The sequence below is a fragment of the Falco biarmicus genome, chromosome 3 (assembly GCF_023638135.1).
Source record: "Falco biarmicus isolate bFalBia1 chromosome 3, bFalBia1.pri, whole genome shotgun sequence".
Taxonomy (NCBI): Eukaryota; Metazoa; Chordata; class Aves; order Falconiformes; family Falconidae; genus Falco; species Falco biarmicus.
This window is the reverse complement of record NC_079290.1, coordinates 89,433,690-89,450,205: the sequence shown is the minus strand read 5'-3', so window position 1 is coordinate 89,450,205 and position 16,516 is coordinate 89,433,690. Positions and strand designations below refer to the sequence as shown.

The 16,516-nt window shown below is 39.8% G+C and overlaps 1 protein-coding gene across 2 annotated transcripts in view; it reads left to right on the top strand.

Annotated features, from left to right (window-relative positions):
* DROSHA (drosha ribonuclease III) overlaps nt 1-16,516 on the top strand; it is a 75,014-nt gene that overhangs the window by 1,067 nt on the left and 57,431 nt on the right. The window contains exons 2-9 of one of the 2 annotated variants that reach the window (XM_056331675.1): nt 1,548-2,405; nt 6,201-6,293; nt 7,282-7,513; nt 8,370-8,511; nt 11,341-11,495; nt 14,509-14,589; nt 16,197-16,283; nt 16,390-16,476. In XM_056331675.1, the coding sequence (XP_056187650.1) occupies nt 1,555-2,405; nt 6,201-6,293; nt 7,282-7,513; nt 8,370-8,511; nt 11,341-11,495; nt 14,509-14,589; nt 16,197-16,283; nt 16,390-16,476 (1,728 nt within the window). In that variant the 5' untranslated portion in view covers nt 1,548-1,554. Of the gene's footprint in view, nt 1-1,547; nt 2,406-6,142; nt 6,294-7,281; nt 7,514-8,369; nt 8,512-11,340; nt 11,496-14,508; nt 14,590-16,196; nt 16,284-16,389; nt 16,477-16,516 lie in introns of those variants that run through there. The other variant, XM_056331676.1, reaches the window with a different exon arrangement.

Here is a 16,516-nt window from a genome sequence, read left to right as displayed (position 1 = left end):
TGATTAAGCTGAAATCCATCCAGTGGATTAGAATTATAATGACAAAATGTTGCACTATTGCTAGCCAAAATAATGGGGCCGTGTTGTCCCATTCTGTCCGTCGTCTCCCGCCCCCCCCAGATCCTTTTCTTTTTGAGGGCTTTTACGAGGTTGGAGGGTAATGAGCAGGCACAGGCTGACAGGAAGGAACAAGTAGATCTCCTAAAAATGCGGGATTCTCACTTGGTCTGTTGGTTGTTTTGGAGAGGGAATGAATGCCACTGTCACAGATTCCTGTGGCTTCCACTAAGCCTTGAGTGCATAAGTAGAGACTTTGGGGTCCCCTTGGTTCCTCCTCCTTGATGTCAGTCCTTTCCCTCTTCATGTCTTTTCCTTTCTCCCTCTCATTCACCAGAAGTTGTCAACTATCTCTTGGCAAGCTATGTCTTTTGCAGCGCTGGCACCAGAATGCAGCTGAAAGTAGTGCTCTGAGCAGTCTAGGCTGGCCATGTTGTGTTGGTTGCAGCTGGGAGAATATTCTGTGTGTGCACTTCAGCATCAGCAAAGCCTCAGTAAATGAGGGGCTTTGTTTTCTTTATCTGGTGATCTTTCCAATTATGTGTGTGTCTTTCTCCCTCCCCCTTATGGAAAACTATGTATTTTACTACTTTGACTGCTTAAATATTTACTTTTTTCTCTCCATCCATTCCAGCCAAGACATCAAAATTATTTTTTTTATTTTATTTTAAATGGTTTCTTCCTTTCTTCTGGTTTTTGAAACTTAACATTGTAATTAAAGAATTAACTTTAATGAAACATAGTGTTTTTCATTTATAAAGATTAATGTAATACATTAAATATGTGAATAGTTTTGAGCGAGGTGTAAGCCTGCTTGAGGCAGTGGCAATTGCTGGAAAGGTAACAGGGCCAAGCAGGCAGCAGAGGGATATTTTTTTTGGGGGGGACAGAACACAGCAACGACCATTTATTTCAATGAAATTGGAGTAACAGCACAGTCTACATAATATTTTTTTTCTGTGACCTGTAAGACTAATTCCACAAAAATATACTTCAAAGTATTTTAAGTTAGATTAGTGTCTGGTGAATTCAGTCCTTCGCTAAATTGAGGTCTCAGTTGTGAGTGTAAATGGCTACTATATAATTTGAAACTTACATAAGTTGTTGGACCAGGTAACTTGATGTTTAGAATAATCTTCTAGAAAGGACTCCTCATTGTGGGACTTTGGATGACAACTGCAGTTGTTAAAGTGAGTGGTTTCTTTGGTGTGGGGTATGTGAAAGCTCTGTATCAAAGTGTCTGGTGAGTACAGGTAGAGGTGCTTATATCCTTGGCTAGTTGTCGTTGGCTAGTTGTTGAAATTAACATTGCCCTAAGTCAGAGAGCATGGTCTAGTTTGGGTTCTAGGGCCCGAGGAGCACAAAGCTCCCAGTGAAAGTCAGTGGACATCCTTTACCCTTTCTGCAGAAACTGTACTTTCGGAGCTTTGGGAGTACCTGCAAATGCATTTTGGACATCCTACAATGGACTTTTATTTTCCTCATTAAAGGTGAGCCATGTCTTTCCATTCTGGGCGAGGATGTCCCCGTGGTCAGGGAGGACCAGGAGCAAGAACTTCAACACAGGCTTACCGCCCTCAGAACCTACGGCAGCTTCACCCACAACAGCCCTCTGTACAATACCAGTATGACCAGCAAACTGCCCCTCCAACAACATATTCAAATCCTCCAGCCACTGGCTACATGCCTCCCAGGCCAGACTTTGTGCCCTATCCTCCTCCAGTGCCCCCTTCCACGCAAAATCCCATCAGCCAGTGTCCCATGAGGCCACCATTTCCAAACCACCAGATGAGGCAGAGCTTCCCAGTGCCTCCATGCTTCCCTCCCGCTCCTCCACCAGTACCAAATCCTAGCAACACTCCTGTGCCAGGAGCTCCTGCTGGACAAAGCACCTTTCCTTACATGATGCCTCCTCCCACAGTACCACATCCTCCCCCACCACCAGTCATACCACAGCAAGTCAACTACCAGCCTGTGTACTCCGCAGGGTATTCCCAGCAGTCGTTCCCACCGCCTAACTTCAATAGCTATCAGCACAACTCTGGCTCCTTTCAGAGCAGCGCTACCAACAGCAGTGGTGGCAGCAGCCATTTTCGCCACACCAGTCAGTACCAGGGAGAGAAGTCGCAAAGTGACCGACGATCTCCGGACAGGAGCAAGCACTATGACGAGCACCGACATCGTGAACACAGTCACATCCACAGTGACAGGCATCGGTCCACTAACCATGGGGATCGTCGGGATCGAGGCCGGAGCCCAGATAGGAGGAGGCAGGAAAGCAGTCGGCACCGGACAGATTATGACAGAGGAAGGATATCGCCTCACCACAGAAGTTATGAGCGTAACAGGTAACTTGAGGTTTTTTCTGCCTGCAGAGGGAAAGCTGTCATCATTATCCCATAGTATTTGCATCAATGTTCTTTCCTCATCCTTGTTTTTTTCCCCTCTAGCCTGGGAGGTAGCTAATACTGAGGTGTGGAAAGAGCTACTGTTTTGACATCTTTCAGGTACACTGCTTTTGTCTCACCTTTGTGAGCTGTCAGACTTTTTGCCCTTGTCCATGGACATAGCCAGAAGCAAAGAAGCTCTTTAAAAACAGTGGATTGCTGAGTAGTGCTCTACTGTCATGGGTGTTTACTGTAAAACTTAGGCACATGTGGCATGAAAGTAGAGTTGGCACAACTTTGTGCAAAGGACTGCTCAGAGTTGAGCCTTGCAAACAGTTAAGTCCCAACACTTCAAATTTCAAGATTTAGTTACCAGAATTAGGGTTCTAGGCGTTACTTGAATTCAGTCTTACTTTGAGTAACCTTTGTATTCTGTAGAGAACCAGCACTTGGGGGGGGGGGGGGCAGGGCTTATACTTTTATAGGTGCATATATCTAATAGCCGCAGTGAGGTGTTCACTCTGCAATGTGCTTTTCACTAGTTCTTTGTACTGCTGTGTTTCCATCCTCATGGGAGACCAGTGCAGATGTGCAGGCTTTGAGAGACCTCCCAGTGGGTGCTTAGAACTGCCTGTGTGATCCTCTCCAGGATGAAAACCTTGGCAAGCCAGCCTGTAATGTCAAGAGGACTGAGGTGAAAATTAGCATACACCAGTTAAAAGAAATAGGCAAGTTGTAGGCTGTGTTGACATAATTCAGATGGATGAGCGTGGACTGCTTATTTTTGGGTGCATCGTGAAGTTTCTGTCCGTCTGCTTCATAGGCACAAACAGTTTGCAAGTTACGAGCTGACCTGATGCGATTTGCTACATGGTGTTCTAGAGCAAACCATCATCAGTTAAATCTTTCAGATGTCTTAGTTTTGCTTTCTTGGTGGCTTTTTTTATGCCTAGGTCAATATTCAAAGAGATACTGGAAAGTTAAATACTTAAGGATTTATCAGGGTGCCTGGATCATGTGCTCTTAATTTTAGAAGCTCTGAGCTTTCTCATGTCATGTGTGGGACATGAATTTACATGTAGTGCCTGTGGAAATGAAGCCACTTTGATTTAGATATGCAGAGATTTAATTGCAGAATGTCAGGCAGCTGTATTTAAAAAAAGAAAAACACCACAACAACCCAGACCTCACATTCAGTCAGTTTACTTTGATTTCCATAGAAGAATTTTGCTAAAACTGAATGCAGCTGGCATTAATACACTGGCCTTTTCTGTATGATGAGCGCTTGTGGAATTTTCTGCCCTTTGTAGGTGACTCAAATAGTTGCCACATAATTTAATAATTTATTCTTTATATTTTGAAGTTCAGTTTCAAGTTTTCAAAATGTATATTTTAAGCAGCTTCTTTCTCAAACATTTGTGCATTACTGTCTGAGTCCGACAGCTTCCAGGTCTACTTGACAGTGTAGCTGCTTATTTTAAAGAGAACTGTTTGCTGGCCTTAGTGTGTTTTTTGCACAGCATCCATCTCAAGCAGATCAGATGGTGTAGAATATGTTCTCTCCAAAGACAGAAATCCGTGCTTGAGCAAGGCACAGAGAAAGACGAACAGGTATGGGGAAGAACAATAGATAATTTATATGAATTCTATGCTTTGTAAATTTGCATTCTGTTTATAGTTATGCACGTGGAAATATACCTATATATGTTCATAAATAATCTTTATTCATTCTTTTAGCCCACCAAACCACCTGAGGCATGTATTTATAATTCCCTGTGTACTAGCAGACTCATTTACTAGGAGACTTGACAGATACACAAATGATATGTGGACTAATGTGTGGTCACCTGTTAGCAGAATATGAAAGCTGCCTGTGTGATCTTTGCTGCCTCATGTATACAGTAATTTCAGAGAATCATTTAGATTGGAAAAGACCCTTAAGATTGAGTCCCACTGTTAACCTAGCACTACCAACTCCACCATTAAACCGCATCCCTAAGCACCACATCTACATGTCTTTTAAGTACCTTCAGGGATGGTGCCTTAATCACTTCCCTGGGCAGCTGATTCCAGTGCTCGATAATGTTTCAGTGAATAAACTTTTCCTAATGTCCGATCTAAACATTGCCTGGCACAACTTGAGGCTGTTTCTCTTGTCCTGTCACTTGTTACTTGGGAGAACAGACCAACACCCACTTTGCTACAACCTCCTTTCAGGTAGTTGTAGAGAGCAATAAGGTGTCCCCTGAGCCTCCTTTTCTCCAGATCAAACAGCCCCAGTTCCCTCAGCCATTCCTCCTAAGACTTGGTCTCTACACCCTTCACCGGCTTTGTTCTTTGGATGCCCTCCAGCAGCTTAGTGTCTTTTGTATAGTGAGGGACCCAAAACTGAACACAGTATTTGAGGTGCAACTTCACCAGTGTCGATGTCCTGGTTTTAGCAGGGATAGAGTTAACTTTCTGCCTAGCGACTGGTACAGTGCTGTATTTTGGATTTAGTATGGGAATAACTTTGATAGCAATGAATAAAAACATCAGTGTGTTAAGTAGCGTTTATACCAAGTCAAGGACTTTTCAGTTTCTTAGGCCCTACTAGTGAGAAGGCTGAAGGGGCATAAGAAGTTGGGAGGACGCAGCCAAGGCAGCTGACCCAAACTGGCCAAAGGGGTATTCCATGCCATAGGACATCACGCTCTGTATATAAACTGGTTGGGGGCTGCAGCTTAGGAACTGGCTGGGCATCGGTCGGCAAGCAGTGGAAAGTTGCATTGTGCGTCACTTGTTTTGTAGATTTTAATTCTGTTATGATTATCAGCATTATTTGTATAATCATTATTATTTTCATCCTTTTCTGATTAAATTGTTTTTATCTCAATTCGTGGATTTTCTTACTTCTACTCTACTGATTCTCTCGCCTGTCCTACTGAGAGGGAGTTAGCAAGTGGCTGCGTGGTGCTTAGTTGCTGGCTGTTAAACCATGCAGCTGTGTATGTAGGGATGGTCACTTCCATGGTCCTGCTGGCCAGGCTGTTTCTGATACAAGCCAGGATGCTGTTGGCCTTTTTGGCCACCTGGGTACGCTGTTGGCTCATGTTCAGCTGGATGTCAACCACCACTACTAGGTCCTCTGCTGGGCAGCTTTCCAGCCACTCTTCTCTAAGCCTTCAGTTAATTTAAAGTTATTTTGCCCCAGAAATATGTTTGGCTGGTCAAGTTCTTTATGTATGTATGCAAGTTGAGTATTGTAGATGAGATTCATAGTTTCAGCATGATGCAGGTTTTCTGTGTCTGTCGGTTTTTTGTGCATGCTTGAAGTGGCTGTCAGGAAGAGAGGGATTGCCTGAAATACTTGAATGACTGCTGTGCTTACAAAGCTATTGTGCGTGCAGTAGGTTTTCTTTCCTATCCTTGAGGCATTATGAGTGGTTAAAGATACGGTAATATTACCCTTTGCCATTTGTAACAGGAGAAGAGGAAGAATGGTAACAAGTCCTGTGGTGAGTTTATAGAAGTTACCTCTGTATGGTATGAATTAACCATTATATTGAGATTGATATGACAAAGGTGGAGGAGATAGGTGAACTCCCTCTTACAAATTTCTTGAAGGTCTGCGTTGAGAATATCAGGGTTCTTAGCAGTCAGCACATGTATGTTGTTTTGCATAACATGATTTTAGCTTGCTTCTGTGCTCCTTTCAGGTGTGGAACATATGAAATGCCAGATTTCTCATTTAACTTATCTTTTGAACTCTCCAAGGGAGCGGGAGAGGGAGAGGCATAGGCACCGTGACAGCAGAAGATCACCATCACCCGACAGATCCTACAAAAAAGATTACAAGAGAGCAGGAAGGTAAGGAAAGTCACCTTCAGCCTCTTGTGTGTTTGAGGCTCTGTGCATCCACGCGAGTTTTATGTACGGAGATCTGCATATATGCCTGGTTTGAAACACAGAGAAAATGTGTCTTAAATTTATAACAATCTGTTTATACATGCAAACATCAGCTATCTCAAGACCTTGTAGAGTTAGACATAGGATTAATCTCTGGAGAGAGGGCTTCACTGTTGTGTTCTAAAGACTTCCTCCTACATCTGCTTCCAGTCTGTAAAGTGCCAAGATTATTTAAAGTCATTCTATGTTTAGGTCATCTTTTAGGAGGCTTTTTTATATTGATGCCCCTTTCCTTCTGAATCTTGGATAGTTGAAATCAACGCAACATTATTGGCTTTGTAGGCAGATGAGATAAAAAAAAAAAAAAGAAAAAGTAGTTTTCCTGCATTAAGCTTTTGAAGGCATTGCTCTTGAAATACATAGGGAATATCACAGGTTGTGGTGTTCAAAGGTGTGCCAGAGTTAGAGCAACACAAGCAGTTTGGCTTCTGTATAATCCTTTTAATGAACCCCTAATTATTTTCTCATGCAAATAGTTTTTATTATCTATGTATTAAAACTTCTTCATATTGTAACTTGTAGTTGTGAGTGACATGACTTTTAGGTTTTAGTGATGTTTCCAACTTTGGCACATCTAAAACTAAAATCACCTAGAATACAAGCAGGAATTTTATCCTAAAATAGCATGTATTTTTTTATTCTTGAATAAAGTTTAAAATAAAAACGCACTTTCAATCTTAAGTAGTTTTTTCTAGTAGGTCACACTTACACAGTGATGCATGCACTTACTCTTTATGGTGCAAGTTAAAAGCAGGAAGAGGCAATTGATTTTTGCTGTAATGTATAGTAGAATGATGTCCTGATCTGAAGAAAACTATTTGTTTTTCATTATAAAACTGCCATTGTTAAAATAATAGAGAATTGCTTTTGTTTGCTTTCTCCCTCTAAGCCGGTCTCCAAGCAGGGAGAGAAAGAGACCTCGATGGGAGGAGGACAGAGAAAGGTGGTCTGAGAACCAGGGCTCCAGCAAAGAGAAAAATTATACTGTTATCAAAGACAAAGAATCAGAGGAGAATGCATCTGAAAAAAATGAAGAGGAAGATGAGGAATTACTTAAGCCAGTCTGGGTTCGCTGTACCCATTCTGAAAGCTATTATTCAAATGACCCTATGGATCAAGTGGTATGTTTGTGAGAGAACTCTGTGTTACTGTACTGTTGCATTACTAAATCGCTGTACACTGTCCTTTATTTGATTACTTGATTAATGTGAACTCTTCAGCAGGATCATGTTCTGTGTCATTTAATCCTTCTCCCAACACTCCGTCTTTTCACTCTTAAGTGCATTATTTGTTGGTGGTATTCTGTTATTTTCACCAGTTTATTCTGACTCTTTGCATTCAGATTAGTGGTGCATGGAAGAGGGGTACTTTTTTTTTTTTTTTTTTTTTTTGTCTCCAGGAGGGAAGGGTGGGTTTTCTTCCATTATAGCTCTATTAAAGCAAAGATGCCTCAAGCACCATACGTTCCCACAACCTTGGAGAAATTTTGTACAGAAGCAGGATGTCAGGTTTCTTTGTGCTTGACAATAGCGCTTGCTGGTGGAGTAGTGATAGAAGACCTGGAAGGTTTCTGGCTGTTTTTGTGGGGGTTTTGTGGTCGTGGTTAGTTGTGGGATTTTTTTGGAGAATGACAGAATGAGCTGGGTTATGTGTTTGCATGTGATAAAATTCTTTTTAATTGCAAAATACTTTCACAGGTTTCCTTTTTCATCTAAACCTGTTAAAAATCAATGCTTAGCCATAGTTCTGCTTCATTAGGCTAAAGGTTTGAGGATAGCGCACCAGCAAATGAAGTAATTTCTCTGCTGGTGCACCTGGTGGAGCAATGTAATGGTATCCCAAAGCCTTAACAAGTATTTCCATGCTATACAGATCTGTTTTTCCTTCCTCTTGCTTTTCATTGTGAAACACTGGTACATGTTGCGTTCATGTCCTATTTCAACACTGTCTTCTGTTGTTCTGTTTTTTAATTAACAGGGGGACTCTACTGTGGTAGGAACAAGCAAGCTCCGAGATCTATATGAAAAGTTTGACGAGGAGTTAGGAAAGCGACAGGCAAAGGCCAAAGCAGCCAGGCCACCGTGGGAGCCACCAAAGACCAAGCTGGATGAAGATTTAGGTAGGCAGAAATGATGACAAAGCTCTGAATTGGAATAATCTGTAATTAACCTGGTTTTGGCAGCTGTGTGTATTTAATAATGTTGGTAGGTTAATCTGTGTTTTTTACATCCTTCCTTTGTGTTGCATATCCATGGGAGTTCAGCTGTTGCTTTTGACTGAAGTAGAGCTAGATTCTTTACTCAGAATGTCTAAGGGAAAATGGAGAGTATCCAGCACTGCCTTATGCTAAAGTCTTTTCCATGGCTTGAAAACACCCTAGGCGTGATCAGATGGCCAAAGCATGGCACACAGTAGGCTTTGAGGAGCTCCTTGGCCTATATTTCTAAAAACGAAGCAAGAGTAGTAGTGATAAACTCACATGGCTTTTTATGGCACAGAGTTCATCTTTCTTCTGGACTGTATTTCGGCTGTGTGACTCTGCTTACTATGATCTTATGCAGAAGCATCAGTTTTCAAAACATAGTTTATCTGCATTGTCATGCACCATACATGTATCTTCTTGCAGTGAAGGAAGTCTGCTAGCTGTATCGGTTATTGGGGAAATACTGGTTGAATTAACGGCATACTTTTTGATAGCAGTTTGTCTACTTAAGAAACATTCCTTTCACTGACTTTATTTTGCGTTGTGAGAATTTTTAGCATTCATTTCATACTCAAGCATTTCAGTGTTTCAGAGTATGTTTTTCAGTCAGCTGCATTAGTTCTTGAAATTCTTAGGCATATCACATTAATTTAGATACCCTATTGGGCTTGCTTTTTAACTGGCATTTCATGTTTGCCTGTTGAACTGCTTCAGACTCATGTCTGAGCTTAGTAGCTTTTTAAAAATCATCTATCAAAAATTCTGAAGTTGAAATACAGGTATATGATGACATATCAGCTACATGCTGGTAGTATAACAAGATACAATAAAGATGAAAGAAAAAACAAACAGATTAAATAAAATGTGAATTCACTTTTGTAAAGGAAACACTTCATGGTTTTTGAACAGCAGATTTGCACATATTTAAATTCACTCAAGAATCACTAGCGAAGTCAACTGTAGGGTTTTTCAGGAGGTATTTTTTCATGTGGGTGAAGCAAGGACAAAACTACATTCAACATACCTGTGTAAAGCTTTACTTCCTCAGATCTCTGCAGAAAGAGTTCTTTTGCTGCTCCAGGCTAAAATATGATAGGGCCTAGAGCAACTTCTCTTTGTTTCTTTTGTTGCTTGTTCTGGAGGACCTGAAGGCTCTGTGTCTGCATCAGTCCCCTGGGCTGATACGGTGCATGTGCCAGCTTCTCCTACAGCCGTGCTCATGTAGTGTCTTAATAGTTTGTCTTATTTTGTACTTAAGTTAATGCTGTCTCTGTTCTGCCTTGTGTTAGCAGTAATCGTGTATTGTAGTGAGATAGCAATGCATTCCAAGAGCACTTCTAGATCATGAAAGGTTGGTTTGAATACATGAAGTCTGAAAAGTCATCGCAGAACTTTTGGAACTCCAGCTTATTTTCACAGGTCCCAGACATTTTGCACCTGCAATTAGACTTACGCAATTGGTTAAAGTTTATTAGAACTTTTAAAACTTGGGTGTTTGAATATTTGTAGGAATATGTATATGCACATCTAGACAAAACTTTACTTCAGCTGGACATATATGACCTGTGTAAACCTTATGTCCCAAGATGTATTTTAGTAGTACCTAATGCTGAGTTATGGACTGTATAAAAATACATCTTCATCAAAAAAATAAAGGAGAAGTTTTGCTAGTAATACTCATTTTATCTCTCCTTCTCTTTTAACTAAGGAGAATCACCAATAAAACCACATATTTTAAACCATAGTTTCACAGGTTCAAAGCACTGGCAGTGTAGTAATATGTTTTCTCTTAAGTAAAAATTTAGAAATGGAAGAAATGTTACATCTGCCCTTCCAAGAGCAATAAACCTTACTTGCATCGTGGTGTATGTTTTGGCTATGAAGACATTTATTTAAATTGTAGCTGAGGGGGTCAGTGAAAATGAATGATATTACATGCATAAGATAGGGAGTCCCTTGTAAAGTACCACAGGAGGTTAGAGATATGTGAGATTAGGCCCTGTGGTTTTTGTGTGTGTTTGGGTTGTTTGTTTTTTTTAATGAAGTCCAGACACTTACTAACATTTCTTTGACAACACCACAAAGGAGACATTTTAATAAGTCTAAGACCATGTTCAGTTCTTTTTTTTCCTTTAGCATTGCTCTCCCCTCTGACATATCAGAAAAACTGTTTCATGTAATACAAAGAAAACTGATTTTTTAAAAAAAAGTAAGGAGTAAAACTCAAAGAACAAGTCTTCTAAAAAACATAGGACTGGATGAATTCAGCTAGTAGTGCCTGGTTTTCTTCTTGTCTGTGGTTTCTAATATGTGCTAATGTATTTATTAGAAATTGATTTTTAAAAATGAGTCAAACAGTACATGTTCTATAATTTTACAGATATGTGCTGCTTCAAAACTCTTAAATAAACAATGCCCTGCTGCAGACAGGAAATCTTTGATGCCAGATAACTCAAATTGTTCTACAACTGATTAGCAGTGCTCCTGGACAGCCAAACAGCAATCTCTCTTGCATGCTAACGGATGCAGCTGTTATAGGCATTTAATATCCATAGCATTTCCTGTCATTTTTAATTAAAAATACAGTTTCTGTCCCTCTTTTTGTTATTGTGAATGTCATGCACAACTTCAGTAACTTTCAGTATGCCACAGTTAACTATGTCATGTTAGAGAATGGATTGCTATTGGAGAAGAGAGTGTATGGAAGTGTTTTTCAGCTGAATTTATTTTTCCTTTGTGAATCAGAGAGCTCCAGTGACTCAGACTGTGACTCTGAAGATGACAGCAGCTGCTCTAGCAGTTCAGATTCAGATGTTTTTGACGTCATTGCAGAAATCAAGCGTAAAAAAGCACACCCTGATCGTCTCCATGAAGAACTCTGGTACAATGATCCAGGACAGGTAGGTACGGTGAGAGGAAAAAATACTGGGTGTCTGAAAGTCACTCTCCCCGGTAGACCAAAAATTCTGCATTGTTGTCAAACACGCCGAGTGACATCTATTTCAATGTGGATTTTTTTTACCCACCTTTCCCTTTCCTTTCTCTTCTTAACTTTTGATTTCAAGAGTGTGGTTCCAGCTCGTGAACCCTGGGGATTATTCAGCTGGAATTTTGTCTGACAGCATTAATAAAACCTGATTTGCTGACAGTGTACTAATGCTGTCGTCTTAGCCCTGAGATAAAGGTACACAGATCAATTCTGGGATGGAGGAAAGGTAACATGTTTACCTCCTTTACAAATTTTTCACCTAAATGGTCTCAGCTCATAATGATAAATAATTTTTAAATATGCAGTTAATGCTCCTAATTTCTTGTCTAATGGTTCTTTTGTAATTGCATGGAGATTATAGTTCCCATTAAACATAATTGCTAAGCTCGTGAAGTGTTGTTTTGAATGTATACATTGCACAGAAGACTAGTTTTTGTTTGCAAATTTGCCATCTTCATTTTCTTACTTAAATGTTTTACAGTCTAGTCTAACTCATTATCAAATGGCACCTCAGTAAATTTATTTTTCTGGGACTGTGTGATACATGAGTTCAGCATGCAACAAATCATAATGTGAAGAGATACTGCAAAGCTTACTGCCACTGTGGTAATTCAAAGGTCTGTTGAATATTCTACTACAAACTCATATTTATGCTTCTAGTTTAAAAAAGAATAAAATAATTTGACTGAGCATAGCCAGCTGCTTTTATTTGTATGGAAAACAAAATTAGCAAGCTGTTTAGATATTTAACGGAAAAAATTGTGTCGCTCTTGGGCACACTTCAAAGTAATGTTCTAGGCCAGCATATTAGCTAAATAAAAAGAAGTAAGTAACTGTAGGATGAATAGATTCAGGAATGTGTGGCTTATGAGTTTCCTCCTGAAAAACTTCCTTTCCCAAAAGGCTTTCTTGAGTCTGACTCTTTGTCTTTCTTCAAGGGGCTGAAATCAGATCGTGGTGAGCTTGTCAGTGTTGAGTAGATTTTAATTTGAAAACATGTCAAGTTTCCCAAGGTATTTATCTGGTATGCCAAAATGCATTCTATCACTACATAAAACAGGAATGATTGCTGTGCACACTGGTATGTACATGTACATTGTCTGACATGGAACTAGATTTTTAGGATGGATCTTCCCAACCTTTGAATCTGCGCAGTGTGTTTCTTTCTTTGGATAATCTCCAGCAGTGCTGGCAGTTGCCAGAGAATAAAACCTGATGCCACCACAGAGGCCTTCTCTTTACAGGTGTTATCCGCTTGTGTTGCCTGTCAGTCAGAGAAAGTTAAAGGCATTGCCTGTGTAAAATTGTGATCTTTCAGCATCATTTTGACTGCTCTTCTGCATTTTTTTCCATGAGTGGTGTCATTAGGGAAAAGATACATATCTGTCTGACTTGTTTCTCAAGTCCTGGGCTTTACAGGTACTTCACATCTCTCTCAGTTTCGATCTGTGCATTTAATGTAACAGAGGCAGTGTTAGTGCTGAACAGTTCTAAGAATGAACGATGAGATTTTAAAAAATAAGTGATTATTATTTTAATAGCCTTAGTAGGCCTTTATTTTGGGAGGACAGATGGGTAATTTGTATTGATGCATTTTTAAGCTCTGTTCTGTTTTGTGGCTGTATAAGCTGGCAAGGAACTGTGCTTTTACCTGTAAGCATGATTCAGTTTCATTGAGCCTGTACTTTCCACAAGGGTCTCGGAGTGTGGAACAAAAATGTGTGGGGAAAAAGCTGTCTTGTCATTCTGTTGAAGATTGCACGGCTAATTTCCAAAAGGGGAAGTCCCCTACTTAGGTTCATTTGCACATATGCATTGTGCCAGTCTGAAGAAATTAAACTGAGATGAATACTCAGAGAATTGACATCAGAACAAAAAAAAATTGGGTCCCTCTCCCAGCTAAAGACTACATTAACAGCAGTTTGGTGGCTCTTCCTGAGGTATCTTCACATTATATATTTTGTGTGATGGTGCTATTTAGTCCTATCACGGCTGCTGTTTACATGTTTAGGCTGCTTATAATAGCATGGAAAGTTTTGTTGGTTTTTGTATTGTATTACAAGGTGGTTGGGATTTTTAAGTCTTAAAAAAATGTTTCAGTTCTTAGATTCAAACTTTGAAAAGCTCCATTAAAGCCTGGGGTTGGGAACCTAATTTGTGTCTCTGGTTTGACTCTGAGTAGTTTTTGGTTAGATTTCTGCAATGGGCATGATGTTAAGATCAGAAAGCTTTAGGGTATTGCAGTAATTGATAGTCTGCATTGAACTTGGTCATAAAAATGAAAAGACTAGCTTTATACCAGATGCACTGTCTCTTTTTGGTGTAGCTGCTTGATGCACCCATACACAATATCCACTGAAGTGGATGTTTTTTCTCCTTTCCTCTTTTCTTACTGATATTTTCACAGGATGGATTTGAAGTGTTCCCACTGGTTCTTTAAAGTGCCAAGTAAAACCTTTAAATGGTCTGCTTTGCATACTTCAGGTTATAGCCTTGCCATGTGACAGAGGGGTTAGTCAGGGACAGGATTTCAGTTGGTGAACTTAGTGGAACTGATTAAACATGGAGATTTTGGCACGTCAATATTTGCATGTGTGTGTTAGGAGCCTGAATTTCATTTTGGGCAGACAGTGTGCTGTTTGTATGTATAAGAAATGGAAAAGACATATGTCATCGTAGAGTGGTAGAATTCTGCTGGAAGTGTTTCTGCATCTTGTGCTTCTGAAACAGTGATGAGGTTCTAATGCTATTGTGCAGTTTTCTTGCATTGGTCTTTACTGTTTTCAGTTTTGTTGGCTTAAGAACATCCACTTAATCTAAGCATGACAGGCTTTTAGAAGCATCAGCACTCCAGGCCTTAAAACCAACATACTTTTCCAAAACCATTTTTCAGTAAAAACAGAATCCTATTTTGTTTTTGACAGATGAATGATGGACCTTTGTGCAAGTGCAGTGCTAAAGCCCGACGAACAGGAATAAGACATGGCATTTATCCTGGTGAAGAGGTAAGTAATTCTAAGAATTATGAATACAGACTTGCTGCTGTAAACTCATTACTTTTTTTTTGGCGTTGATTTGAGTTTTTTTCACATAATTTACAGGCTGAGTAACAACTCCTGTGCGACTTTAAATAACTTAGTTGTACATGTACAGAGCATGCTTTGTGATCAGTATTGTTTCTGGAAATAAACACAGTGCTTGGATGACCTCAAACTTTTTTATTCTAAAAAGGCTTTGTTCTTGTAAAAAGAATTGGAGAATATTAATATGTAGGTTTTACAATTTACCTTTGTAATTTTTCTTGAATTTTTTTAATATGCCTTTTTACATATATTTACTGAAAAAATATTTTATTTCTCTGTAGTTAAGGATTTACGAATATTTCTGTTAATTACTCCAGTTCAGAAAAATGGCTTTGGTCTGAAGCTTACTATAAATGGCTCCAGTTCAGGATCAGTTCTGCCCCACATCGTCCCTAGTGTTAATCTTTCAGAGAAGGAGGGAGAAAATTTAGGAGGAGAAAACTAATACATAAAACTTGCTGCACAAAGGCATCTGTTCCCTGGAGCAAGGCCAGCTGGGAATCTGAGGTTTCAGAGCATCTCCTAGGATACACTAGTTTTTACTGGTCCTGTAGACAAAACTGTGTAGCTTTAAACTAATTGGTTTGTAACTGGCTCATCGCAGCAGTGAGAAGCTTAATTTGGGGCAGAACAGCCAGAGTAATGTCCCTGCTTACAGGATGGGTTTTGCAAAGTGCACAGAGCTATGTAGTGGTGTAGCTATCTTGTCATCGCAATCAGGCCAACTTTTCTAACACTGTTTAGAGCAGTAGCCCACTTGCTGCAGTGATTTCACCACCCCGCACCCCACCCCATGCAGACATGTGTGTTCCAAAAAGGCTGGTGGCAGCCTCTGAACTGCAGCAAATTGGATGTAGGGCATATGAGAAACAGGTTTTATCTGACTGGGGATTTTTAGGTCTTTAAACTGGACTGCTTCAGAACAAGAAGGAAGAAAATACACGAGTCCCAGGTGTTTGGTGGTCCATCCGAGTGCATGGAGGCCTGGCTGCCTTTGGACCTCACCTACACACGTGGCAACTTGGCAGACAGAACAGGGTCACCAGAGCTGCCTCTGTGGTGATAGACTAATGCTTTCTTTTCAGGCCCCAGATCTGCTCCAAGCAGATGAACTGATACCTGTCTATCTTGATAACATACTTTGAGACCTTCTCACGTGAGGTACAGGTTTCTTTTAGTAAGCTTTTAAAATCAGTTTCCTGAAAAAAATTTATATGAAAGAGAAAATTAGTCTTGTACGTGAACAACTAACTGCTGTGTGTAAGAAAAATGGAGAATCAAATGAAAAAAAAACTACAGGAATTTTTTTTCACCTTTTTTCCTTTTGAATAGCTTTAAAAGTATTTCTGAAAGTGAAAATGTAGATAAGGCTGCACTTTCCCTCTTCCCAGAATGCTTAATTATGACTACCTGCTTTTATTTAATTTTTCCTAGTACATATTTCATGGCTATTAGAAATGCTTTATTCTCTCTTTTAATCTAAATTTGCCTTGACTTTACACAGAATTCTGTTTATCTCTTTCTTTAAGCCCATTAAACCATGTCGCCCCATGACCAACAATGCTGGAAGACTATACCACTATCGAATTACTGTGTCACCTCCCACAAACTTCTTAGTAAGTATTTATAAATAATTCTAACTAGGACTCTAATTTTGTTTTCATTGATGGAAGTAGTACTGCTTCTTGCTTACTACTTGGTGGTGTTTTTTCCTTTTTTAAGACAGACAGACCTACTGTGATTGAATATGATGACCATGAATATATCTTTGAAGGGTTCTCAATGTTTGCACATGCCCCACTAACAAATGTAAGTATGTTCGTTACTATATACATCGGATTTATTTGGA